The 26,756-nt window shown below is 41.3% G+C and overlaps 2 protein-coding genes across 4 annotated transcripts in view; one reads left to right on the forward strand and one right to left on the reverse strand.

The window, feature by feature from the left end:
• The window catches only part of UNC93A (unc-93 homolog A), a 28,211-nt gene extending 8,531 nt beyond the window's left edge, over nucleotides 1–19,680 (forward strand). Inside the window, exons 5-10 of one of the 3 annotated variants that reach the window (XR_008822698.1) lie at nucleotides 2,362–2,579; nucleotides 3,720–3,855; nucleotides 5,436–5,567; nucleotides 15,657–16,172; nucleotides 16,273–16,773; nucleotides 19,210–19,680. Coding sequence is in view for 1 of the 3 variants with exons in the window: in XM_056344390.1 (XP_056200365.1) it covers nucleotides 2,362–2,579; nucleotides 3,720–3,855; nucleotides 5,436–5,567; nucleotides 11,096–11,361 (752 nt within the window). In the remaining 2 variants the exon portion in view is untranslated. Of the gene's footprint in view, nucleotides 1–2,361; nucleotides 2,580–3,719; nucleotides 3,856–5,435; nucleotides 5,568–11,095; nucleotides 11,636–15,656; nucleotides 16,774–19,209 lie in introns of those variants that run through there. The other 2 variants (XR_008822697.1, XM_056344390.1) reach the window with 2 other exon arrangements.
• A 164-nt stretch (nucleotides 19,681–19,844) lies between these two features.
• The window catches only part of LOC130151850 (centromere protein J-like), a 41,454-nt gene continuing 34,542 nt past the window's right edge, over nucleotides 19,845–26,756 (reverse strand). Inside the window, exons 16-20 of the mRNA XM_056344629.1 lie at nucleotides 25,367–25,507; nucleotides 24,546–24,630; nucleotides 24,057–24,177; nucleotides 23,076–23,293; nucleotides 19,845–21,965 (exon numbers count right to left, since the gene is read on the reverse strand). Of these exons, the coding sequence (XP_056200604.1) occupies nucleotides 23,104–23,293; nucleotides 24,057–24,177; nucleotides 24,546–24,630; nucleotides 25,367–25,507 (537 nt within the window). The 3' untranslated portion in view covers nucleotides 19,845–21,965; nucleotides 23,076–23,103. The remainder of the gene's footprint in view (nucleotides 21,966–23,075; nucleotides 23,294–24,056; nucleotides 24,178–24,545; nucleotides 24,631–25,366; nucleotides 25,508–26,756) is intronic.

Raw genomic sequence — 26,756 nt, forward strand, 5'->3', positions numbered from 1 at the left:
GGGGATGCCTGGCTGGTGTCCTGCCATGTGTAAAACAGTTTTAGCACAAAAATTGCACTGTAATTAGAGGTGGACCAGAACCACGGCTCCCAGAACTGCAATCATTTGGGGGAAGGTTTTTGGATCCCTGCTGAGATTTTACAACTGCAGTCAATTGTCAGCTGTGATGCTTGAATTATAATACCTTAGTGTGAAAGGCGAAGATAAAAAGAAGCACTAGGCAAACTGGCGCATGTCCCGTTTAGTAGCTACAGCTGCTATAGGCCTTCCTTGCATAAGGCTAGGAGGAGTCAAAGACAAGGAAAGCTGATGCCATCAAAAATTGGAAAGATATAAATAGATCTGTAAAGATTCATTCTGTGAAGAAAGTTCAAAAAGTATCCGGCTCAAAACAAGTTATTCTCTGTATAAATAGGAAGTATCTGGCAAGGTAACATGTCACCTTAGCTCTATTAAAATATCTTTGCAGTCTCTGCACATAGGTGTACTCTCTACGCTGAGACAGATGCATGGAATTTGTCATATGCTCCAACAGCGAGTATGTGATCTGATTAGAGCCAGCCCTCACTGGACAAGGGCATTGCAGCAAACCCTCCCTGCTTCCCCAGCCTCCATTCCTAATGGGTGAGAAAATGCAAAGCATATCCCCTCACTTCCCTTCCAGAGTGTGCTGGAGCTGATGCCTTTCTGCTAAAGGCAGATTTGGCTCACAAGTTTAAATTTAAATATGATGACTAACATATACAACACTCCCTTAGGCTTTGCTCATGCAAAATGAATGCAGCCCTGCTGTCTACTGACCCTGCATCAGTAGGGTTTCATTTTTCTTTTAAGCTCTTCATAAAAGATATGTCTTTTCCTACCTTGAGGGAAATGGCATAGCTAAATACTTCATTCACAGACATTTTTTAAGATGTCTCCTCTATTTGGTTGCTGAATACATATTTTGCCCAGCTTGGGTGGAGACAATAATGGATAAGTCTTTTGTTGTTTAGTTTTCTCAAGGACCGTGGATGTTTCTATTTATGTTCATACCAACCACTATTAAGCCATGCATTTACTTATCTCCTACAAATGTTCCTGATTCATTGGACATATTTGTTAGAATATTTGTCCTGTAGATGCGGATGTTCTGCTCTTGCCCTTATAAGTCCAGCAAGCAGTCCATAAGCACTAATAAACACCCTAGCAAAACCGAAATGACCTACATCACAAAGGGTTCACAGCTCAGCCACGGTGGAGAGCCAGGACACTGGAGAATAAAATTTCCTTCTAGGAGACATGGATGAGAAATAATAAGCAATAAGAAATTGAGGCAATTTACTGAAAATCTGCTAATGTATCTGGACATTAAAAGTTCACAGAAAAGAGCATGCCCATACACTGTATCATAGGAGCACATTAAACAGGGAAAGTAGATGGGAAAAGGTGTGTGGTTCTCCTGTTACTCTGAATTCCACTAGGATGGAATTCTAGTCAGCGTAGGTAAGAGAGGAAACATAATCATGCCTGGCATCTGTAACGAAGCAATTAGTTGTGAATCTGTGGCTGCTTCTTGTATATCATGAGACACAGTTACCTACTTGATAACGTGAAAAAAAAATCACACTGATTCTCTCCACAAGCAACAAACCTAGACTGATACATACATGACCATTTTATGATTAACTGCCCCACGTATTCTTTCATATACTGCTTCTGCTAGGAAATTATAGCTTCAAAGCTGTAACTGCCATCTTTTTCAAGTCATCCAGAGTTGTTCACTATCATATTTAATATAGCACATATTCCATACTCAAAGCACGGCTCCAAGCTGACCTAAAAAAAAAAAAAAAGAAAAAGAAAAAAAGCAACATATACTGGGATCCAAGACAGCAGTTCTACTTCAAGTCCTTTATTTTTCTTTCCATGTATTTGAAGGAAGATTACCCCTAGCCATGAAAACCTTGGCACTGGAAGTGAATATTCCTCTCTTGTGTTGATGTAAAGCCTTTTTACAGCTCCCGAGGGAGCTGCTTCTGGCCAGCTCCCCATCCCTGCGGCCCTGGGCTTGCCCTGGAAGGGTGAGCCATCACCCTCTGTGGCCGTGCAGCTGGCCCAGCGGCTGTCACAACAGGCCAGCCACAGCTAAACTGAGGGGATTTGCGAGGTGCACAGCTGTATGCAGAAGATGTGAATGTAGATCAGCCCACTGTGTTTACACAGAAATGGCCTTTAGACTGAAGCGGAATCAAAGGCATCTGCCAAAACATCCCACAGAGACCTAAGCACTAAGTCAGAACAATAACAGCAGCAAGCGACTTCCCATCATTCTTCCAGCATTCCTCAGTTTTTCATTAATGTTTTGGTTTGTTTTTGCAGCTAGTGGTGTGCTAGCTGTGTTGCTGATTGTTATATTTCTGGACCAGATCAAATTGGATCAAGCAGAGACTGAGAATGAAATACTAGAGACAACATCCTTTTGGTCTACGTTCCTAGCAACTTTCCAGCATCTTAAAGATAAAAGACAGTGTCTTCTAATCCCTCTGACAATGTACAGTGGGTTTGAACAGGGATTTCTTGCTGGTGACTACACAAAGGTGTGGATGACAATGAAAACTATTTCTGCCTGACTGTTTTTTGTGTCTTTGTGTCTTACTGTTGCATCTGATCTATATTTACTTGTTAAATGAAGATGTTTTCCATGGTGATTTGTGGTTTGCTAAATTACTGCTTACTTCTACTTGAATGAACTCTGAGTGACATCTTCAAACAGGAGAGGCCAGCAGTAAATATGTCCCTTGGAACAGCCTCAAAAAGAATGCTGTAGAGAGCTTAACTCACCAGCGGAGGCCACAGCAGAGAGCTACAGGTTCAAACTCTTCAGCTTGTTGTAAATAACAAACTGGGAGAAAAGCCAAGTGTCTGCAAAGCTTTTATATCTTCCTTCCTTCTGGTTTCCCTAGAGTTTGGATAAGTGCAAGTCAGCACACATACCACGTATTTTATTTTGACAGCCTTTACGGTAAGAGGGCAAATCCTCAATGTGGCTGGCCGAAAGCCCTCACTGGTCACTAGTGCAACAGGTCCAAACCCTGAAGGACTGAAACGATGAAAGCCACCTCTGCTCCTCCAGTTTCTCTACAAACCTAGGCATACAGCAGGTGTGTTCTCCAGACATTGGTTGAGAAAGCCTCCAAAGAAAGGGGGCAACCTTTCTGAGCTGCTTATTTGACACTTAAGCTTTCAGACCTTACATATAAGCAGACAGAAGAGTGTGGTTGCTGCTCTGTTTAAATGGATTGAAAGGGAGGCTCTGTGGCCACCTCCGTTGGTCGTATGCTCTTACAGGTGAGGTCATCTTCATTTCTTGTGAGCTGCTCTGTAATGACCATAGTGCTGACTGTCAATTTTCATCTCTTGGGCTATGAAGGGAAGGGAAGAGAATTCCTCGTGCCCCCTTCAGGAGTATTATTTGCATAGTGAGCTGTGCTCTGATTTTTTTGGCTTGTTACTGCTCTGTTTGCATGGCACCAGCATGATTGGGAAATGGGTTAGGAATATCACTGCTGAAGGCCAACTATGTCAATACACCAGGGACTTGTCAGCAAACTCTTTAGCTGTGCTCTTTCGATCTTGTCCGTGCTGGCTCTTTACCGAATACTCAGGCTAAGACCCTTGAATCTTAGCTCTATATTTTCACTGAAGAAAATGTGGCACCACTGTCTCTTCTCTTCCAGACCTATGTGACCTGTGCCCTGGGCATACCTTATGTTGGTTATGTGATGATCTGCTTCTCAGCTGTAAACTCCCTCTGCTCTCTGCTCTTTGGAAAGATCTCTCACTTCACGGGTAGAAAACTTCTATTTGCAATAGGTATGTAAAGGTCACATGAAGGCCTGATCATCTCATGTAATATATCAAATCCAGTGCTCCCCACTTTGTATGCACTACAAAGGGAGAGCTTTCTGTCAGCTGTCAATTAAAATCAAAGTCAATCTGGAGGCAAACTTCATTCATGAGAAGAGATGCAGCACAGTTAAGCACTGTGGTGAGGTCACTGCCTTTCATCACTTTGCTGGTGGCATAGTTCACCCTGCTTTTGAGGGCACTATCTATTCAGAAAGTGCCCTACAGCTTTGATGCTTTATAGCTGTAATGCAACCAATGATAAATGGTCTTACAGTACAGATGTTGTGGCCTACACTATACCTGAGAAGGACTTCTCCACTGGGGGGGAAACCTCCTCACCTTCATGGAGCAAAAGCAAGAGAGAAGCTCATGAGATAAGTTTTTGATTTGAAACTCAGGGAATGGTAAACTTGGAAATTTTAGCAACCGGTCTGGGAATTTCAGGAAAATTTTTAAAGGTTGGCCTTGTGTTGTTTTCACTACTTGTGCTATAGAGAGAAAAATAAAGTTAAATCATATGCCAGGCTAGAACAGCTTGAGGGCTCATGTATGGGACAGTAATTTTCATGTTGCCATGAGATTTGTATATTTAAGAACATCTCCCTCTCCAGTGTATAACATAGTAATGGAGGCATATAAAATACCCAAAAGTATTTAATTTCTGTCCCTATACCCACTAAGCATACTGAAGTGTACTGATATCTTACTTCCACTACACAGTAATCTGTATTATTAGAAACATTTCTGACTGAGTCAATGTGCATTTAGACAGTCTAGGCATTTCCTCCACGGTCCACAGGAAATTTTAAACCTGGGCAAGGAAGAAGAAATTTGGAGCCCTTTATCTTACAGTGACTAGTTCAGAGATTCTTCTGTATGTCTCTGTCCTAGGTGTATGTCTCACTCTATGAAATGCATTTTAGAGTATAAAACCCCCAATAGTACTACTACACCCAAATTACTATATTATTACTGTACTGTTAGTAAAGCAAGACCTCTGAACCTCTCAGTTCTGCTTAATGGTCTTTGTACTCAGCCTGTGAAGGTGCACCTGTGGGCAGAGGAATCAATGACTCATTTACAAACTGCTTTTAAAAAGCAAGACAAAAAGTCACCAGACCTTCTAGATATCCTTAACTGTCTCCTGCGGTCCTGAAAGAAAACCTACACTTAAGGACTAGGTAAGGAGAGCATATTAGTGCTTCCTCCCAGCTCCCACATGCTTCACATAGTGACTGCAAGTCTTTCAGCAGCCCCTTCTACTCAGTGGCAGTTCTCTCCTTTGGATTAACAGCCATACCAGCACCCAGGATCTCCCAGCTCAGAAAAGTGCTCACAATTACTAATTGAAGGCTGTCAAAGGACTGCATTGTCTTACGTTTCATGTGATATCAACTCAGTCAGCAAAAAATCTCATTGAACTGGAAGGATTTTAAGATTGCCTTGTGCTCTAGTTGGAGGAAGAATTTAGAAGTGTTATCTACCACTATCTATCCTGTTTGTAATCACATTTATATTTCTCTTCTTCCTTTCTAAATCAACAGCCATGGTTACAAACACCGCCTGTATAATAGCACTACTGCTGTGGAAACCTCATCCTAAGCAGCTTGCTGTGTTTTTCATATTCCCTGCTCTTTGGGGTCTATCTGATGCTATTTGGCAGACACAAACTAATGGTAAGTCCTGGTGACAATAAAATGTATTTCTTGAGGTATAAAAATCTGCATGTTTGTATTTATAAAACAAGGTGTGCATAAAAATGATAATGGGTTTATGACAGCTTCTAAAAGTAATATGTCAGCTCATGGGAAAGTAGAAGAAATAGGAACAAGTTCGAAATAGGAAAGTAAAATACTCATTAAACAATTTTTTCCAAGATGAAGAGAGAAGAACACTGCAGAAGATGATAACGGGTATTCAGAATAAATATTCTGGAGGAATATACATATTTTAAAGAAAATTAGAAACCTAACAAGAATGATACATTTAGTCTGTCTTTTGCAATAAAGGAAAGCACTCTGGATAAAAAATGATCTCAAAGGCTAGCAACAAAAGAAGCAGCAAATTGGTTGTTAGGAGTTATTAGAAAAAATTGAAGGAGAAAACCACAGAGAGCAACATTACGCAACCAAATAAATCCATGTAGTTGATCTGCTCCATTTCAAAAATCGATGTGAAAAGGCATAAGAAGGCAATAAAAAGGAGCAGAGTCATGGGAGACTTCCACTTGAAGGAAGACCTACAAAATAGAGCTCTTTACCCTGGACAAGTGATAAGTAAGGAAAGCAGTCAGTAAGATCATTAATAGAATGGAGAAGGTAATTAGAAATTCACTATTTCTCTTAATAACAGAACTAGTGGCACCAAATAAATTTCTCAGGTAGCAGGCTTTATAGAATTCAAAATAAATGCTTTTTTTGACACAATGTATAACCAAAGTATGGAATTCATTGCCAAAAATGTAAATGTTTTTAAGCTGGGTTTACATAACTTCAGGGGGAAAAGTTCTTGGAGCTATTAAAACCTGGTGGTCCGGAGGAAATCTCCAATTCAGAAGTCCCTGTCTTTGATTGCCAGCATCAGGAGGATATTGGAGGGGAAAGATCACTGTATACTTGCCTCATTTCTTACACTGTTATCCCAGGAGTCTATTACTGGAAGTATACCATTGGACTTCTTATCTGGTGCATTATGGTTGTTCTTACAATCTTTTTTTCTGCTTTATGATATAGTGCAATTATTATGTACTTAGAATTCAGATAATGAGCTGATACAAACCAACTTCCTTAAGGAATTAGTCAAATTTTTCCCTTAGTCAAAATTAGAGGAAATTCTCTTACAGGCACTAAAGAAAGACTCTAAAATGCTGGAATGGGCAAGAAAGAGCTATAGTCTATGATGATGAAGTAAAGTCTGCTCATGACTGTCAGTCACATTCTTTTTAAATCAATGCCATAGCCCAAGTCAGAAAGATAGTTAAATGCTCTCCCATCTGCTCCACTACTTTGCCTCTTATTCCATGAATATTTTCCTCTGTCTCAAGTTTGTATTTGGCAGATGCCATAGGAATATGCAAGTGACAGAACTAGACATCTGGGCCCACACCAGCTTACGGGTCTTGGCCTCCCTCCCTCTGGTCCCTCTGGTCGCTGCAGCAGCTTAGATGATTTTGCCCACTAGATAAATTGTCATGTCCCTCCTAGAGAGCCAAAGGGAAAACACCACAGTCCTTTGCCCGGCACTGTGATCTCTTTTCAAGCACATGTAGGGTCCCTGCCTCTACACATGAGGAAGTGACCAGCCAGATTCTCTGTCCCTGCAGCAGCTCCAGCTCATATCCTTTAGAGGAGAGCTATTACATACAAGGGACACACTCGCACCTTCTCTCATCACAGCCCACAGTCCTGTGCCTTTGGTACAATTTTAAATCAGTGCCCTCATTGATGAGGTTCATGGAAGGACAAGAGTGAGGATTTGCTCTCTCTGAAGTAAAACTCTTCATTTGTTTCCTGCTCCTTCAGCCAGTCTTCCTGACTGCTCATCAGGCTTCTTCCCAACACTCTTGACAGCCATATCTTATTTTTCCACTGGAAGGTGGGTCCTTTATCCCACTTTTCTGTTTTCCAGAAAGCCTTGCCCTCAGACATTTGGCTTCTTTTAGAATCACAGAAGTGCTGATGTTAGAAGGGACTTGGATGTCACCTGGTCCAACCCCCTTCCTCAAGCAGGGCCACCCAGGCAAAGCCAGTTACCCAGGACCATGCCCAGTCAGCTTTTGAATATCTCCAGGAAGGGAGACTCCACACCCTCCCTGGGCAACCTGTGCCAGTGTTCAGTCACCCTCATAGTGAGGAAGTTTTTCCTGATGTTCTGAGGAAATCTCCCATGTTTCAGGTTGTGCTCACCACTTCTTGCCCACTTTTCTTGAACATCACTGAAAAAAGCCTGGCTCATCCTTTTTGCACCCTCTCTTCAGGGATTTACATACATTTGAGATGTCCTTTGAGATGTGGACATCCCCTCAGTAAGGTCCCTGCATGCCTGAGACAGATGGACCTGATGCCCTTGTTAGGAAAAAAGGGGTAAGTACAGAGGACCTAAGTGTCAGAGAAGGTGGCTGGGAAGTGGCTGCAGTTCCCAACCTCCCAATGAGGCACAGATGGTGGGCAACACTTCACACCTGGTGGCAAGTGAGCTCTGCAGCTAAGTGACAAGACTGACCTCTATTACAGCACTGTAACAGGTCATGTCCATTCCCAGACTCTTGACAGATACTTGTTCAAATTTCATCTTTGTGTTAGTTGGGAAAAACCCAAATGTTCCTTATGCTTGCACAGTATCTTTTTTTGTCTGTACCTTCTTTAGCTGTTCCACAGCTGCCAGTTATAGAATTATACAGTTTGCTTTGTCACATTGTCACAATGAAACATCAAGTGATGACATGAAACGTTATCAGAGAGGTGCAGTGACATTACTCCATAATGCTGCATCCCCAAACAGGTTCTTCAGTTTGAAATGCCCATTTAGGACTAAATCTCTTCTCCTTTTCATCAGTTTTATATAGATATACATCATATGAGAAATTTCCAGCCCCAAAGTCTAAAAGGTGAGATAAGACCTCTAAAACAGCTTTGGGGACTAAGCTCTGCAGTCCTTCCTTCGGCAAGCTCCCATGACAGCTGCTTGGGCCTCAGTAGATTAACCATTGAATAAATACAGTGGCACTGTGCCACATACTTAAGTCATTCTGTGGTGACAGAAGATGGCTTGCTTTGGCCTGCTGCAGATAGTTAATACTGGAGTTCCCCCTAGAGGATGTATGGGCTGCCAGTAGGTGAGTCACTTCATCTTACAAAAGTTTCCTAATATGTTTGTGTACGTCTGTGGACACTCTCACTTATTTCCAACGAAAGCTGATTCATTTCGGAGTGTATAGTGCCCTCTCTTATCTAACCTGAACACAAATGCTATTGTTACCCCACTGGCAATAAGTGTGCTTGGGGTGTAACAATTGTCTAGCGCAGAGCTATCGGGCAGACTACAGTAAAATAAAGTTTTTTCCAGGCTGACGTGCGTCTTTAGAAAGGATATGAATCAGTCTGGGATTGATTTCCAGCGGTCCTGTTATATACCCATGCCTACTAGTACCAGGGGAAGGAGTGGGAAAACAGGCAACGGTAAATAGGGAGGATAACTTCCATGGAAGTGACCTGCAAGAATTCAGACCTAGCAGCCTCTGCACTCAGCCAGCCTGGCAGGTCCTGCTAAAACTTCAGCCTGGCAACTTGCACCACACTGCACTTGACAGTGTTTGTGATAATGACGAATGTTTAAGTTCGAAGTAAAACCACCAAACCACCACTGTGCTCCTATGTAGCTTTCCTGGAATGAATCCTGGAAACAAGAAATTTCCTGCCGAGTCACGCCTTCCTATAGCTAAACCTTGGACTAGGTTCTCACTCAGTCCTTACGTTGTTTTGATTGGAAAAGAAGGCTTCAAAATAGCAAGGGAAAACAAGTACTAGCTGAAAGCCAGAATCTTTACACATAGAATTGTCATGGGATCAGTAACTTTCCTATATTAAACTCTTCTCACTACTCCTTTTCCAGAAGATAACACAGGGTGTATCAGCAAAGTTACATGAACAACTTGTACTTGTTCATTTATTAGGCAAAACTGTGAAGGACTGTCAAATAAATCACACTATACTACACTCAGCCAGTTTAATGAACTAAGTACATCTTGTGATGTGCTTGTCCAGATTTTCCATCATTTCTAAAATTAAATACTCAGGAAATGTCCTCTTATAGTAATTAGAACGTAGTAAGTTTTTACATACAGATGATGTCTCCTCCTTCTTAATAAAATTGAAGGGTTAGTTGAGCCTACCCAGACTTTTAGATAACTCTGTACTCCTCTGTGCCTTTTGGCTGAATATTTCAAAAAGATGTGCTGTTAAATAGAAAAGCGGATGAGGAGAGTCAAGGTTCATGATATTCCTCTCCTTCCCTCCCTGTACACTACAGCTGAGTCAGTGGAAACGCCCACTTCTTTATCACCACTGATGCTAGCTCAGCACCCAGGGGAAAGCAAGCTCTGTCACCTTCCCTGTGTGCCCGACTAGTCGGACCCAGAGGCTGGGAATCCTTCCCTGACTCCCCACTGTGGGTGTGCAGCTGACTGAACACAGTGGGAGCCTCCCACCGAACATGACTGCGTTAGGATTATCATTTTAACTATATCTCTATGTCAAGCAAGTTTTCCAGTTGCTGCCCAGAGGTTCTGTATGCATCAAGGATATTCTTTTGCCAGACCATCCAGGAGCTGAAAATCTGAAAACCTAGTTATCTCAGAGAGGTAAACCTCCTCCGCATATTAAATCTGAGCCCAGTTGTAGCACTCTCCTCAACTTTCTGATTTCAGTGTTTTGGGTAAGTTCATGTCCCTTAACTCGGCAAGTATGAATAGCACACATTACTACCATCAGCAACACTGTGCTAGCTGCACCTAGGAGGGTCCTGAGGCCAAGTTCCGGTGAAAACAAAGAACATGCATTTTACATGAACAGTCTCTGCATGTTCTTAGGTAGGTAAAAGAAACAGCTTGAAGAACAGGTGCATGCAGGGTCCTTGCAGGTTGCCCAAAAAATGTTGAAGGATGGCAGCAGGGAGGTCCCTATTGTTCTTTACCCTTTCTGCTCCACAGTGAAAGAGCAATTTGGTTCCTGAGAGCCATGTTGTCCCTAGACAAAACCACCTGTTCTGTGAAAGCCTGTAAGGACTTGGTATAACCTTCTCAATGTTACACATGGAGACTCTATAGAGTCAAGGACCATTTCTGGCCATCTCCTCTTCCTTCTGACTTACTCACTTGTCAGTGCCAGAACCACCTTTTTCTGTGGCTGATAGTTTGAAAAATAAACTTCCTGCCATCTCAACTGCAACAGAGCCCATCCTTTCTTCCTTCCTCCCATTTTCTTCCTTTTTTCTCTGATAGTCTCTATTTTATCTTTTTTGGTCTGTTATTTCACTTGAAACAAGTCACAGGAGCATAAAAATGTTTTAAGACAAAGCTTGTATTTTCCTTTCTTTGACATTCCTGAGGGAGGGTCTACCTTCCCCACTGTGGTCTATTTATTCCCTTTGCAGAAAATACATGGTTGTAGACTTAATCTTCACAAGGTGTGTCTCTCCTTCCTTCCAGCACTCTATGGCACTTTATTTGAGAAACACAAGGAGGCTGCCTTTGCAAATTACCGTCTCTGGGAATCAGTTGGATTTGTCATTGCCTTTGGTTATAGCACCAAACTGCAAGTCTACATCAAACTGTACATTTTATTGTCTGTGCTTGTGTTGTCTATGGTGATGTATGGAGTGGTTGAATACCTCAAAGCCCAGAGCTCCCTTGGGACAGGTACTGCTACAAAGAAGGGAAATGTAGGACCCCTCGTCCAGGAAACACACATGTAATCCAACAGGGTCAGAGCAATGGAGGCAAAGCAAACTGTCCAGCTCCTACAGACATGTCTCCAAGGGTCTTCCAATGTGTGCTGTCTCCAGAAAGGTGGTAAAGGAACAGATTTCAAGGCCAGTGTAATGCAAATGTCTTAGGAGTACAAATATCTTTTGACATCTCAGCTTTATAAAGGAAGATTACGTGACTTCACCCTTTCATACAGATGACCTACTAAAAGTTTTCTCTTTTTTTTTTTAATCAATAAAATGTTGATAAATGCAAACAAGACTCTTAAAAGTCCTCGCATTTTGTATCTGTGGATGAGACCTATTACCATAGCTTTACAATCAAAACTGAAGCCCGCATGTGAAATCAGAAGATGACAGCAACTGGAGTTGTTCAGTTGATTGCAGACCATACAAAACATTTCATGGAACCACCAATTATAAAGATTTACATTGTTCTTAACCTGCATTCTTTAACACTTGCTGTAAGTAAACTTGTCAGCAGACAACAGACAACTGTGTTTCAGTCCATGTTATCCCTCTATCCCAGCACTCTTTCCCTTTTGGTTTTCCTGTCTCCAGTTTTATTGTCACCACTTACAGCACCTTTCTCCCAAAAGAGATACTTTGCACATGACCAAATACTTCAGTCATTATGAACTTTCCCACTTACCCATCCATGGACAGAGCTGTTTTCAAGATAAACAGCCAGGGCATGTTACTTGGGGAACACAGCCATGAAAAGGATGCAGATAACACTGAAAGTCATAGAGTGAGAAGGAGAAAAGGAGGATAGGCCAATGCTATAGTATCTGCTTGTGACCTATATGCATCTAGCAGTGCCTCAAGTGAGGATTTCCCTCATCTCATTTCAACTTTTGTATAGTTTTATCCATACTGTATTGTTTCCAGATTTGGATTTTTGTGGGTTTACTGCAGGAAGAATGCTACAGTGCAATTACTGCCAGTGTCCCTATGTCTTGATGAGAAAGCACTGTACAGGTATTATGATCATTATTGGTAATGACGCTATGATCAGACCCTCTGTGGGAGGCAGACAGCAGAAAAGGAATTGAAGACAAATGTTGTTCATCTCCAAGATGAGTGCTGCCCCTGGAAATAAACTACATGGCTAGTTAAGTTGCTGCATGCCATGAATCTAACATTTGAAACTACTTCTTCTCAGTTATTAACCATAACAGAAGGATGAGGCACCATATGGTGTGACAACATGATAGAAATCAATAATACAATTGATGTGGAAAAAAATCCCCAAATTGTTAGGGCTTTTAAATAACTGTACCTTTCATGCTAATTTACTATCTAACATTTCTTGTTCCCAAGCACCTAGATTCCCCCTTCAGACTTCACCTGTGTTTATTCATGGAGTTTCAAACGATAAGCTTCTTTTCCAGGTCTCATACAATTAAGTATTAAGAGTTCATTATGTCCTGCAGAAAAGGCGGTGACAGGTGGCTCCCTCACAGATCCACCTTTCTCTTGTGCCTTTGTCCTGTCAGCTCAAAGGCGTGCTGTTAATCTCTCTGTTGGAAATACAAATGGCATAACTACTGTGGCTGCAGAATCCTGACAGTATCCCAGCTGCCCCGAGATTACAGATGGATTCGCTAGGCTGCTGCTGATTCTCACCCTGTCCTGCTTCCATCTGATACAGAAACTTGAATTCGTCTCGATAACAGTGAAACTCATCTCCAAATCCTCCTCTGATTCTCTTTTACACAGCAATATTCAATGGCAAGTGAAGCAAAGAGGATTTTTGAGATCAATATCAGTGAAAATTTGATCTGTGTGAATGTAATCATTTATTATTTGTAACAGCCCAACACAGAAATCGGGACATGCTACATGAGATGCTATAGAACAAAAATATGATCCCTTCCTCAGAGGATGTACAGCTTGATAGGTTTTACTCTTTACTCCTGTACCGGGTCTGGCTGGGGTGGGGTAAATTTTCTTCATAGCAGCCCATATGGTGCTGTGTTTTGGTTTTTTGTAACTAAACCAGTGTTGCTAACACACCAATGTTTAGGCTGTTGCTGAGCCGTACAGCTCCCAGCTTCCAGGTTGTCACTCTGCCCCCTCAGTAAATAGGTTGTGGGTGGCCAAGAAACTAGAAGGTGACACAACCAGGACAGCTGAGACAGATTGACCAAAGGGATATCCCGTACCACACAATGCCATGCTCAGCAATAAAAGCCTGTGGGAAAGGAGGAGGAAGTGAGCGTGTTCCTGGCTATGGAGTTTGTCTTCCAAAGCAACCACTACATGTGCTGAGGTCCTGCTTTGCAAGAAGTGGCTGGACACCTGCCTGACAATGGGAAGTAGTGAATGAGTTCCTTATTATGCTTTGCTTGCACACGCAGTTTTGCTTCATCCATTAAACTGTCCTTATCTCAACCCAGGAGTTCTATCACTTTTGCTCTTCTCATTCTCCCCCCACCCCCCACCCCAATCCCATTGGTGGGGTGAGCGAGCAAGCAACCAGGTGGGTGCTTTCTTGGTGGCCAGGGGCAACCCAGCACACCTCCTTAATTGTATTGTACTCTGTGTGCCCAGGATTTGTCTGCAGTAAAATTTAGCAATGGCAGCCCAGAAAATGAGTCCTCACTCCACAGATTCAAGCTAAAACTGTGAGGAGCTACGAAGGAGCAAAAAAAAGGTGCTCTGACCTTGGAGAGAACCTCAGTATCACAGATAGAGTCAGCGTGGGAGACAGGACTTTGTGGCCTGTGGTTTGGGGAGCTGTTTTCCACTCTTTATTTGTCACAGAACCTTACTGCAGTCTTTTCCCCAATTGTAAAATAGGGGGAAATCCAACTCTTCCACCCCACAGGTAACGTGAGGAAAAACTCCAGTACTGTGGTAGTGAAAACCACAGCTACACATGGTGATGCAGTGAACATGGTTACTCCTGGGAAAGGGTGAAGATAAAGATGCCCATCTGTTTTGGACATGACCTAAATGGAAACTTCCATTTAGGACATCATTATGCATGGATAGTATACAGTTATAAAATTGATGTGATTTTCTTTACTATAGAGGCAACGGGGATTTTGCTGCATAGCATATCAAAAAAACTTCAGTCAGAAGTTCAGCTAGGAACGCCTCTTCACTGAAATGCAAGAAACAAAATGATGGTTAAGTTGCTGTGGCATGAGGCCTCTGCTCTTTTACAGCCAAGGAAGACCCCACAGGGCCTGCTTCAGCCTGGCAGCCAGTGAGCAGCATAGGTCTGTCTGTGCTGAGGGCTCACTCAGCAGCACGGTGTAGGTGGACTCATCCTTCTTCATCCCATGTTTCACTGCCACACAAGCTCTTACCTCACCCACGGCAACAACAGTGTTCATCCTGCAAAGAAACACTAGCTTTTATCAGTCTGATATTTATGAGAGCAGGTATGGCCATCTCAATGGACACTGGCTTCAGGGTTTGAAGTTGTAGCTAAATGAATCCCCCTCCAGACACATGCCTGAAACCTTCCAGAGCTCTAAACCAGGCAACGGGTAATAAACCTGCTATTGCTCACCTACAGAATGCCCTGTGTTCCCTGGTATCCTCAGTCCCAAACTGTGGTTCCCCAGAGGTATAGGAGGAGAGTCAGGCCTGCACACAAGAGAACCATGAGAACATGAAGGTAATGAGGACACTGAGTGGGGCTACCTATGCCAGAGAGGCCTTGAGAGAGGACAGCCAAGTCATTTCTTCCAGAGATTTCAGGGACTGAGGCTGGGCCATACATCAATCTCTGTTGAGGATGTAGGTGTCGGGGAGCCCACTTATTATGGTTTTCATGTGCAATGTAAGGTAGGTTCAAGTAATTAATAATGATATATTAAGTAATGAGGCACATAATACTGTGGTGTCTTATGGCATGAACCAAAGGTCCAGGCAGCTGGAGGGTCTCAGATGCACACACAGGAGGTCGAGGGGCTTGACCAACACTTGCAGCTGCCAGGACATCTACACCTGCCTCATGGCGCTGTGCAGCAGGCTCCCTCCATGACCCACGGGGGTGGGGGTCCATCCTGGGGGTGGGGGTCCATCCTGGGGGCAGGAGTCCACCCTGGGCAGGTGGCAGAGCTAAGCTGCCATGTCCCGACCCTTGAAATTAAGCTGCCATCCCCCAACGCCTTAAAGGCGATAGGGAAGACCGCTGGTCGATCTGCCGAGTTTAATTACAGAGACATTCTGCACTGACTTGGCAAACACACGCCTGTAGTGCCTGACCCAGCAAACTCACACTTGTAATGCCTGACCGTTAAGGACTGTATTTCCTCCCATAGCTGTAAAACCGAGCAACTGGAAGCAGCTGTGGCCAGCACGAAGCCCAAGGGGACACGCGCGCATCCCCGGGAACACCAGCACTGGGTAGGCAGGTGTTACGTTCCAGGGTGGTCAGAGACAGCCCGAGCAGTTTTTGCATTGTGGAACAGTGTCTGCAGACACGTGGGTGGGTTTCCAAGTTATTAAAGAACGGGCTGAACACAGAGCCCTCTGGGGATGCAGGCTGTGAAGAGATGGGTGTTCATCTGGGCACACGTTTATACAGAGCAAAGTGAGTTAAATTTGTGTTCATTCATTTAGACTAATGCCTAATCCTAGAGTTACTGCTTCATCATTGCATTTCAAGAGCTTCTGCTTATAAGTGATATGACTTCCTTAAAAGTGGGTACATGTTTGTTGTTACTTACAATATTTGATTTTCTTTGCAGTTAATTACCAGGGAATTTGAAGCTGACATTTGTCATATCTAGGTTTGGTGGGCCAATTTCCTGCAAACTACTCCTGGAATGCCAGAGGTATGAAACGTGTTCCATTAATACAAGCTTATATGAACAAAACACCAAAGAAGGCTTCATTGTTCAGACATTACTAACAGCTTAAATCGTGATTACCTAGCAGAGACTGTGATGGCACAGTTTATGACACGCTGGATTCACATACAAGAGTGCCTTTCACTGAAACACTGCTGATAGCAATGTTGAGATGTACAGAAAAGACAAAGCTAACTGCAGTCTGTAAGTTGACTCATCCAAATTCTTAGCATGGCTACTTTCAATTACACTTTTTTTTTTCTTAAATTAATAATCTGCTCAAGGAATCAAACCAGCTACTATAAAACTTGTTTAGTTTTGTATAGGTGTTTTGGTTTGGGTTGGGTTTTTTTTTGTTGTTGTTGTTGTTTTGTGTTTTAGCATGTGACATAATGCTGTTTAATAAACAGACAGGAAAAAGAACTCCCAGGAAAGAAAGTGGAAGCAAAGATGACAAAGATGACAGTGGAAGCAAAGTTTCCTAGGGCCACCACACTAGGTTTGTGCACAAGCTCAGCAGCAAACGTCCTGGGGTCTGAAAGGAAGCACTCTCTGCAAGACTACTTTCCTCTTCATGGTATTTTATGTAAGTCCTGTTACATCATGACCACTCTTCAGTACCTACTCATCATGTTTCTCTCCCGTTCCCTACAAACTCCTCAACCAAAGAAAGCTCTCATAAGGAGGATTCAGCTGCAGTCTGAGAGGGAGGGAACCTCTGCTCTCTGAGGGGATTCAGAGAAATAATCCCAGTGCAGTTTAGATGTTGCTCCCTTCCAACACTAGCTTAAACTGCAATAGAAGGGCACTGCAAATCTGCCTGTAAAACATCACTACATATATTAATACACATATTACTACCGGAAGATAGAATTACATACTACTTTGGAATATAGAAAGTCATCATATGCAGATATTAAAATTTTGACCACAGTGTCAGTCCATTAATGAGGCCTAAAGTCCCTTTTGAATGGAAGCTTTTTTCCCCACATCCTGAACCAAAGCTTGCTTCAAATCCTTTCATTTTTAGGCAATGATTCCCTCGCTTCAGGATATAGGATGGTCCAGGGCTATTTTTAACCTGCACATGACAGTCCTATGGTGAAGTATAAAAGTATAAAAAAATATTTCAACACCGCTGTCCAGCTTCCCAGCCTCCCTGAAATACCACCCAAACTCTTCTGTAAAACCCTCCTCCCATCAAGTCCCCATAGAGTCTTCTGGTTTTTCTCTCTGCATTGTAACGCACTTCTTACAGACCCCACAACCTGCTTGTAGAAGAGTTGCAAGCTCTTCAGAGCCTGTTAGCAGCAGCAGAATGCATTAGGCAGCCAAGATGTAGGTACATCATACCAAATGTCATAGTGGAGAAAGAAACATGCTTTTTCACTCCGCATGATTTTTTAAATTGCTTTCCACATACAAATAAAATAATGAGAATTTTAAACTGCTTTGCAACTTGCAAAACTTTTGAATTATGTTAACTTACATTTTGATAATGGTAAAGCATTTCATTTCACGTTTGGGGTTTTAGTTTTAAAACTAAATTAACATTTTAAAAAACTTTCTAAAACATTGTCTTTTAAAAAAATGAAAATAAGATATTCTGAAAATTTCAAAACAAGAAAATTGAAATGAAATAAAAAGCTGGCAAAAGATTATTTTTGTTCACTGGAAAAAAGCTTTCCATTTCAACAGATTGTAATTTTTCCATAGAAGACACATCCCTGGCCAAATCAGCTGCATATTGCCTGCAGTACTTACAGGTGTGACATGTTCCCTGGGTTTCTGTAGTTGTTTGGAAGGCAGAGGCTACTCATTCTGGAGTCTAAAACTCAACCTGAGAAGAAAGAAAGGATGTCACTTTGGATGTGAAGGAGTCTTGTCTAGCATATGTCCCACTCACTTTGTATTTCTTTTGCTTGCTACTTTCTGATAGCAGGTGGAGGTCTGTATGGTAATGTCATGTCAGAATGGTCCTCAGTACAAACATTCTTCTCTCACCCAAGACATTCTGTTCCAAACATGGAGTCTAATCCTCAATGAGCAGGTCTGTAGGATTTCAGGAAATTAAAACTGAGAGAAACAGCAACACTTTCGAATCTATAGATCCATGGCACTTTTTGTCCACTATGCCACCAGACAGGCTAAGACAGGTGTTTTAGTTTGAGTCTTGTATATATCGAACTAGCTGGGGAGGGAAAAGCATACTCCATGGACTGTTTGAGAATTGTTATGCCCAAAATAACCCAAAAAACATTTTTTTATCCATAAAAATAGATGTGGACCATCATCTGCTTCCACTATAGATAGTGAGAAATGGTATTTCATTCAGAATCTACATACCTTTCTATGGAACATTTTTGCCTTGAGAGGAAAGTCGTGAGACAAGAATGTGCCCTGCTGTTCAGGAACTGGGGTGGAGCTCACTGGAGGAGCAGCAGCAGATTATCAGTGAGATAAATGAGCGTATGTCAGAGGAGGAAAAAAACATTGGAAGCAACAGGCATTTTCCTATTGTCTCCCGTCAGTTTTGCATTGGGCTTTTAATCTTAATCAAGAGAGTTTGCTCAGAGCAGGGCAACATGCTAAGCTGGTAGAATGTCTCAGTAATGCAGCAGTGTCAGGTAAGTTTTACTAGGCAAAGTTACAGCCATTAGGCTGAAGGCATTTGCAAAAACCAAAAAGTCTTAAGTATTCAAGAATTATAAGCTTTAGGACAGCTACTGCTGTTGTAAGCTACCTCAAAAACAAGGTAAATAGTGTGGAGACTAGAACTTTGCAGCAGTCAGTGCTTTGTGCTGTCTTAACAGCTGTCTGGAATCAGTGGCCTTTACATAGCTTTCAGCTAAAACGGCCTTTGACTTCTCAGTCGTGGACCATAGAAACACACAGGGGCGACATGCTTTGAGAATATGTTGAGAGTGACAGGTATTAAGAATACAGCAAAGGTGATGACTGCTAGCACAATCTGTGGCATTAATTTCATTGCTTCCTTTCTGGTGGTGATGTTTTCTTTCAGCTAATAAGGTGGAGATGATGGCAGAGGACTATGATAGAAGAGATGTCTTGAGGCCATTGGTGTTCCATCTCCATGGGAATGTCCCTGCAGTAGCCTGTGAGGTTTTACTGGAACACAGCTGGACTGAATTCGACAAAAAGGAGCAAGATGACTCAGACTGGAATCTGTACTGGTGGAACTCACCTTTCTGCGTGACAGACCACCACAGCATTAAACCATGGCAGACAGCCACTACCCAGAAGCATCATAAAGGAAATAAATTAGTGAGCAAACAGTTAACATCAGAGCAGCAGAACACAAAGAAAAGGGTAGGCTATTTAACTTTTGTGTTGATGTTAGGTTATATAGACATCATAAACAACAATTTTAGCTGGCAGGAGGCAGATGTACACTGGAATTGTATTACAAATAGAGATAACTCAAACAATACACAATGTAAAAATTAAAATTAAAGTACTGGTTTTAAAAGTATTTCTTGCAATATTAAACTAATTCCAGAATAAAAACAGAGAATTGCATTTCTCAAAACATCCTCAGAAATGCCAGTCTTTCGAAATTATTTTTCCTACTGATCTTTGCTTCTTTTCTTTTCCTAACTAAGGGGTCTTTATGACTTGAAAAACTGGTCACTTTACACCATGGAGCATTCAACACGCACTCAGTTTACAAAGGTGCATTATAATATGAATGACACAAAATTATCATTGAAGAATCCGGTGAGCTTCCCAACATTCATTTCCAGAAATTAATTTTGCATTGTATGAAACAACAGTATGAAATAACTTTCATTTTATGACTGGAAGGTTTCTGTAGTAGTTCATATGGAAAGTAGTTTTTAAAAAATCTATATACTGCTCCAGTATTTTGTTTCAGATAAGCTCTGAATAAAGAAATAATTAGGCTTCCCAAGATAACAGAGAAATTCATTATCAGAGGGCAGCATATAAACTGCAAATACCACGTTCAGAAGACTGGATCAAACCTCTGTCTCACAGACTGCATTAGCCACCTGATGGGTACAGTGGTTTGGCAGCTTTGTTTTGCTTGCATTAAAATTGGTGATCATCTGTGCACGGAAAAATACTAACACTGAACTGAAGCATTTGAGATGGTGATCAAAATACCGCCCTTCCCCTGTACATCTTTGCTGCCCCCAGCCGTCTGAATGGAAGTAACTGTTCAGAAGTCACTATTTTAATTTTGAATCAAAATTTAGGCTAAATGCTGGCTGTAGCATGCTTTCACTAATGCCAGAAAACCTGTAGAAAGATGAGCAGTGGGGCTTACCAGCTGTGTGCCACATCCCCGAAGGATTCACAAGAATTTGTTCGCTATAAACCCTCTAGGACAAAAAAGATAGTAAAGTAGGTATGTGTATTACTACAGTTTAAGTCCATATGCAGTCACACTTAATTTGGATTATTTGTGTTCCTACAACTATGAACTATAGCTGGTAGAGCCATCACTGCTTCTGGTTACCTAATTAATGCAAGTGGAAGGTGGAGGAGATAGGATGTGAGAATCAGCCTGTGAAAAATAATGTGGCATGTGTCATAACTGGTCTGTGAAGGATTCCAAGTTATAGCACCTGACAGAGCTTCTCATTTATGTAGGTGTTTTTATGTCTCCTTTTCAAACCAAATTTGTGCCTTTACTTTCATAAACCCTTTGCTATTGTATTATAAAATGTTACTTGAAAAACATGTCTTGGTAAAAACAGTAGCCAGACAGGGGTTGGCAAAAATACTGTGAAATCCTCAGTAGTCCCACCGTTTGATTACACCAATGGAAGGTTTGCCGTTGATTTGCCAGAAAGTAGAACAAGGCCCATACTTAGGTACCATTATAACCTCCCCGTAAGCAGGTGCTAACAAGGTGAATGCATGCATCAGCAGGGTCAATGCATACATCAGCAAGGTGTTTGCACACGTGCATCGCTGCATGCATAATTTCAGAGACTGACTTGCACATATCCCCTATCTGTTACACCTGTGCAGGACTGTAGGACAAATTATTTCAGGATCAAAATGCTTCCTGCAAGTACAGTCAAGAATGCTTAATGAAGCAAGAAGCAAGCAGCACACAAATAAAATTATTTTTTATTTAATTTACAATTAGAAGGGATTATATGCACAGATTATTGATTGGCAAACAGCATTTTAAGGCTTGCAAACAAAGCCTGTTTCGTGTATTACTATAGAAACAAAAGGAATGTCAGCGTATTAACTGGAGAACAGTAACCTTTTGTTAAAAGGAATTCCTGCGAATAAAAACAGCGGTCCTTTAGAAAACAATAGTATCACATCTAGTTTTCCAGCCAAACTAAAAACGTTCATCACATTCACCTTTTTCATGATGTTTAATTGAGAAAAAAAAATCAACATAGTGGGTTTTGGTCAGTGTAAGGCAGCACTCAACTGAAAATCTTGGTGAAACATTGAAAAGAACACTATCTTGCATTTCTTTTAATTAGAGTTTTCTTTTACAAGACATACACTAAATATTTCAGTAGTGAAAAGCACAGGCTTATAAACTGTTCCTTTGTTATACAGGAGTAAAGGAAAATCAATGCAATTTTATTATCACACCAGCCAACATCAAACTGCATGGATGTTCATGGCATCATAATCAAATTAATAAACTGAAACATGTGTACGATCAGTATTAGTAACACTTCTTGCTCTATTCAATCTATTTCTTCCAAAGATGGTCTGTAATTTGAATGGTGATTTGCTGATAGTCTGATCCATTGGAAACTGAAGAGAAGAAAGACTGAATTCCATAATCTTGCAATTATTTTGCACTTAGGTGTGAGAAAAGGCTAAAGCAGCATGCTACTGAAGTGCATTTGTTGCTACAGGAATCCAAAGACCATAAGGAGATAACTGGTCTTCCCAGTCAATGGGCAGGTAATGAGCTGAGCTGTATAGGGGAAATGCTTCAGTGCTTTGGAAAAATTCAAGACAGATGATGGACAAGCAGTCTATGGGGAAGGCAGCTGAAAGCAGCGTTTGATAAATGATTAATCCCCCTGGTATCATGTGCCATCCAGAGAGCCTTAAAGCTGGAGAGATTCACTGCCCAGAAAGTATTACTGGAAGAATAAAGGCGGTAGTGGGAGAGGTTAATTCAAAAACAAAGCAACACAGAGGAGGTCTGAGGAAAGACTGCTGGAGGAAGAATAAAGGGCTGTTTCATCTGGAATAATGACTGGGATGGAATAAACATTACATTTTTGCTTCAATTGCCCAAGACAGAGTTCTTAGATTATGATCATATAATTATTGAATAATTTAGGTTGGAAGGAGCATCCAGAGCTGTGACTGTTCACTCAAATCCTGCTCAGGAGTTTTGGTCTAACATACAGCTCATGGTAAGGCCTGATACATGCTGGGATCTTCTGCTTCAAAGAACCCAACCAAACATTAATTACTTCCACATTTTTCATGATGGCCGACTGAGACAAAAAAGCCATGTAGATTTGTTTTAGTCAGCATAAGGCAGCACTGAACTGAAATTCAAAAAGCTTTGTAGATCTGAGGTTCTTATGCCATGCTCCTTAATTGTAGTCACTTCTGTAACTAACTAGCAGAAAAGGGAAAGTGTGATCAGTATCATGAAACAAACACTTTGATGAGAAGTACTAGGGGCATTTATTTTAATGTTAAAAACACAAACAGAGCCTGACTGCATCTCCTTCTTGTCTCACTCAAGCGACGTTTCATTCAGGTAAGTTTATTCCAAACGAAGCACCCGTCACTGAGCCAAAGTAAATTTCAGCCCTACAGATCCATCCATTCATTTTCACAAGGCTTAAATCTTCCTAACAGTTCTGATCAGCCAAGAAAATGGGTTGAGCTACTTACGTACATTGGAGCCCTTTGAGGGCAGGAATCACTTCTTATCTAGGATGATATTACCCTCTTCATCTTTGATTCGAACTCTTCCAGTGGCGTACTTGGTTTCCTGCCTGCCATTGCAGTACACCGTTTTTACAGTGCTGTCAGGGTACTCCCGCCTCTTGAACTGCACAGTACGAATCTCCTTTTGGCCATTACTGAACACCACTATTTTATCTCCATTCCTGAAAGAAATAGCAATGAATGAAGAAGTCACGAGAAGGCATTGTCTGTTATTAACCTGTCTCACTGAACTGTCTAATGCGACACAATGAAAGAGGAAAATAACGTCAAGAGGAAACTTCCTCAGCCAGGTTATAATTCACCTCAGAATTTACATAGGATGGCATTAGATATCCGATCTCACAATGAGATTTCAACACAAAGGTACTGCAGCACATAGTGTAATACCTAATGGTTGGTGAGCTCTGCATTGTACGTGGCTTCTTCACAGAGGCACCTCAAGGCATTTTGCAAGCAGGAAATCTGTCTTACAACAGGATTTTCCCTAAGCCCAGAAGAGGCAAAGTCCTGCTGCTGTTTTTCCTCATTTGGCATAAAGGAATAGAGATATAATACATGAAATGCTTTGCCCGAGATCAGAAAGGGAACCCAAAAGCTAAGAATGGAGCTCAGGAGTCCTCACCCTGAGTCTTTTAGTACCCGCACAGACAGCTGGTGATCTCCCACCTGGCCAGTGGGAAGTTACATGGAACTAAATGAGGAATAATTCACAGTCACTTTGCCAGTGCTAACCAGTCACCTAGCATCCAAGGTGGAAGCGAACAATTTTCAGGGCCTCATTGTAGCAAAACCCTCCTTATCTTACAATTCCTGTCTTCTTTCATCTGGAAATTTACCAGCCAGGCACATTCCAACCAGTTTGAAATGTCAGTATCATTGTACCTGTGTCAGATGCCTGGTTCCTGTCATTAACATGAGACTTACTTTTCTACTTTTACTACTGTACCATCTGGGAAAAAAGTTTCCTTGAATCCATCACTATAGAGGTGTTTCACTGTGTGATCTGGGAATACAATTTCTTGTGTGCCATCAGGGTAATGTTTTTCTGTGGAAAAGAAGATGTAAAAAGTCTGTCTAGTGTTCTTTCATGTTATTTTACATAAAGCTAGATCAGATTTCTTTTTTTGGATATCATAGTGAGGGTGGAAATAATATCCAGCATACTGCTAAAGAAATTAAAGAATCAAATAATCAGATAATCGAAATTAGGAAATACACATTTACATCCCATTATTATCTTTGCTTTGTAGGAGGAAACTGAGCAGTAAAGTGATGGAGCACACTGGAAGTGAAATGCAAAGACAATGCAAAATGAGAAGAAAATACCCGATCTGCTGGTGTCAGAACCAGACGACACTTTCTTAACAGAAACCTTCCTGCACATAGAGTTCACATTTACGAGCACTTGCATACCTATCTGATTATTAGGAAACTGCAGCACCTCCAGGCCATCTGGATATGTGGTGTGCGTTGTCTGTGCATCTGCATAATAATAAATCTGGAAGGAGAATGAAGTGTTTGCAGCATTCTCACAATATTTGCATAAGCAGATTCAACCATAACATTGTGCTTAAAAATAAGCCATCTTAAAAAAGTCATTTCAAGGTCATTTTCTGCATCTGCCATCCGTAAAAGTAGCTATGTTTGCATTGCTGTTCCTTTCTCTTATTCACTCCCCTCCTCATGGCTGTGTCTAGATGATGCTACTTTCCTCTCTGCAGCATGCAAGAGAACAGTGCACACATGAAAGTCATCTTCCCACCTCCACTTTGGCTCCCACCCATGCACTATTAATTTAAAATAGTTCCACTGCTGCCAAGGCTTCACTTTTTTCTGCTCTAGCTCTCTTTATTAACTATTTATATTTACATAATGCCAAGAGGGAAGAACCTCCTGGGCTAACTACCCTGCAAATGTGTAAAAACCAGTCCTTGCTTCAGGTGACTGCCCCTGTCCTTTGCCTTCTTTCACTCTCTTTTATCTGCTTGGCCAGCTACCCATTTGTTCCTTCTTTGGCAGTTGCCTTGACAGTTACCTTCATCTCTTTTGACTGTTACCTTCATCTCTTTCCACTTTTGTCCTTGTACATGAAGCAGTTTCACTGCTCAGGGTTGTTAAACCAACACCCTTCCTCATCAATTTCTCCCATAATTCATATATCAAGAAAAATGATAGGACCTTGCTGGAAAATCACTGAATTATTTTGTTTAAAAAAAAAAAAAAAAAGTACACACCACTCTCTGATCTGGCATGATCCTCTTTACATCTCCATTAAAAAAGCTAATTGTTGTCATCCTTTTATCAGCACTGATCTCTTTTTTAGTACCATTGCAGAAAGTGATGATTCGACGTCCATCAGTAAGCACCTCTTCTACCTTCAAACACATAAAGCATCTAATGTAAATGAAATCAAAGGAAATGAGTAATATTGCACTGCCTTCCAGTTAAATTGGAGCCTGAAGTAAGTTATGCTATGCCTTTGTATTTCAAAAGCTATCTCTGCAGCACAGATATATTATTTTTGCCTTATCTGTGTGTAAAAGAGGCTAAAAGTAATTTTCTTTTCACAAAATTAACTTACATCTAGCACTTGGACCAAATTCTCACTCCACCACCTTGTTTTTCTCTTAAGAGAGGTGAGGTGCACAGCCTTGTGGCAATAGGGTTTTTCCTTGACCAACTTCTGTGCGTTACTGTCTGTACTTATTTCACATCTGTTGGGACACTTTCCACACAGGTCACTGAAGAGATCCCAGTTCTGAATTGTGTGAACCCAAAGGACTGAACCACTTGTGTCAACACAGACTGCTGACATATCTTGACCACCATTTTATTTCAAGTAACAGAACCCTGTGTGGACATTCAGTACTACAGAATTAAATGTGACTGCATGCGGAGATCTGCAAAATTGCTCAAGACTTCTTAACAACAGGGGCCAATAATGCCATCAGCATGCTTTAGAAACAATGCATTGGTCAAGGAAGACTTTATACCTAGCATAGCCTCTGATTAATCAGTTTTCCTGGACTTACTATGGTGGCTGGTTCTGTTCAGCATATATCAAATCCCATAATATAATTTGGTGAAGTCTAAAGAAGAAGACAACCAGAAGATGTGGTATAGCTCTGCCATATGGCTCAAATTTTAACAGACTCTGCACAAAATGGGAAAACACCTCCCCCCCCCCAAAAAAAAAACCCAACAAAAAAAAACACAAAAAAAGAAAATAATGGAATAAATATGCTTGGGGAAAGGAAAGAGAGATGTGGTATTTCCCCAAGCAGGCATTGTAATGATTCCTGAGGACAAGATTTTAGGTTTTAGAAATTATTTCATTTAAACATTACTAGTTAGTAATGGGAAGATGGTCTTACACCTACTTATGACAAAAGACATTGCTACAAGAAGTCCACATAGTTTAAATGAGAAGTAATATGTCTTTCTAAAGGCATCAATCTCCATTTTGACCTCTCTCTAGTTGTACAAGAAAGTCTAGTTGACCACTCAATTTTATGAATTAAATCCAGTGGTAAAAATGTCAGAGTGAACTTTTTTCACAATTATTTTTCTGTTGAGGGTCAAAACAACAGATACTGCATTTTGCTACTTCTACCACAGGCAATC

This window comes from Falco biarmicus, chromosome 6, assembly GCF_023638135.1.
Source record: "Falco biarmicus isolate bFalBia1 chromosome 6, bFalBia1.pri, whole genome shotgun sequence".
NCBI lineage: Eukaryota > Metazoa > Chordata > Aves > Falconiformes > Falconidae > Falco > Falco biarmicus.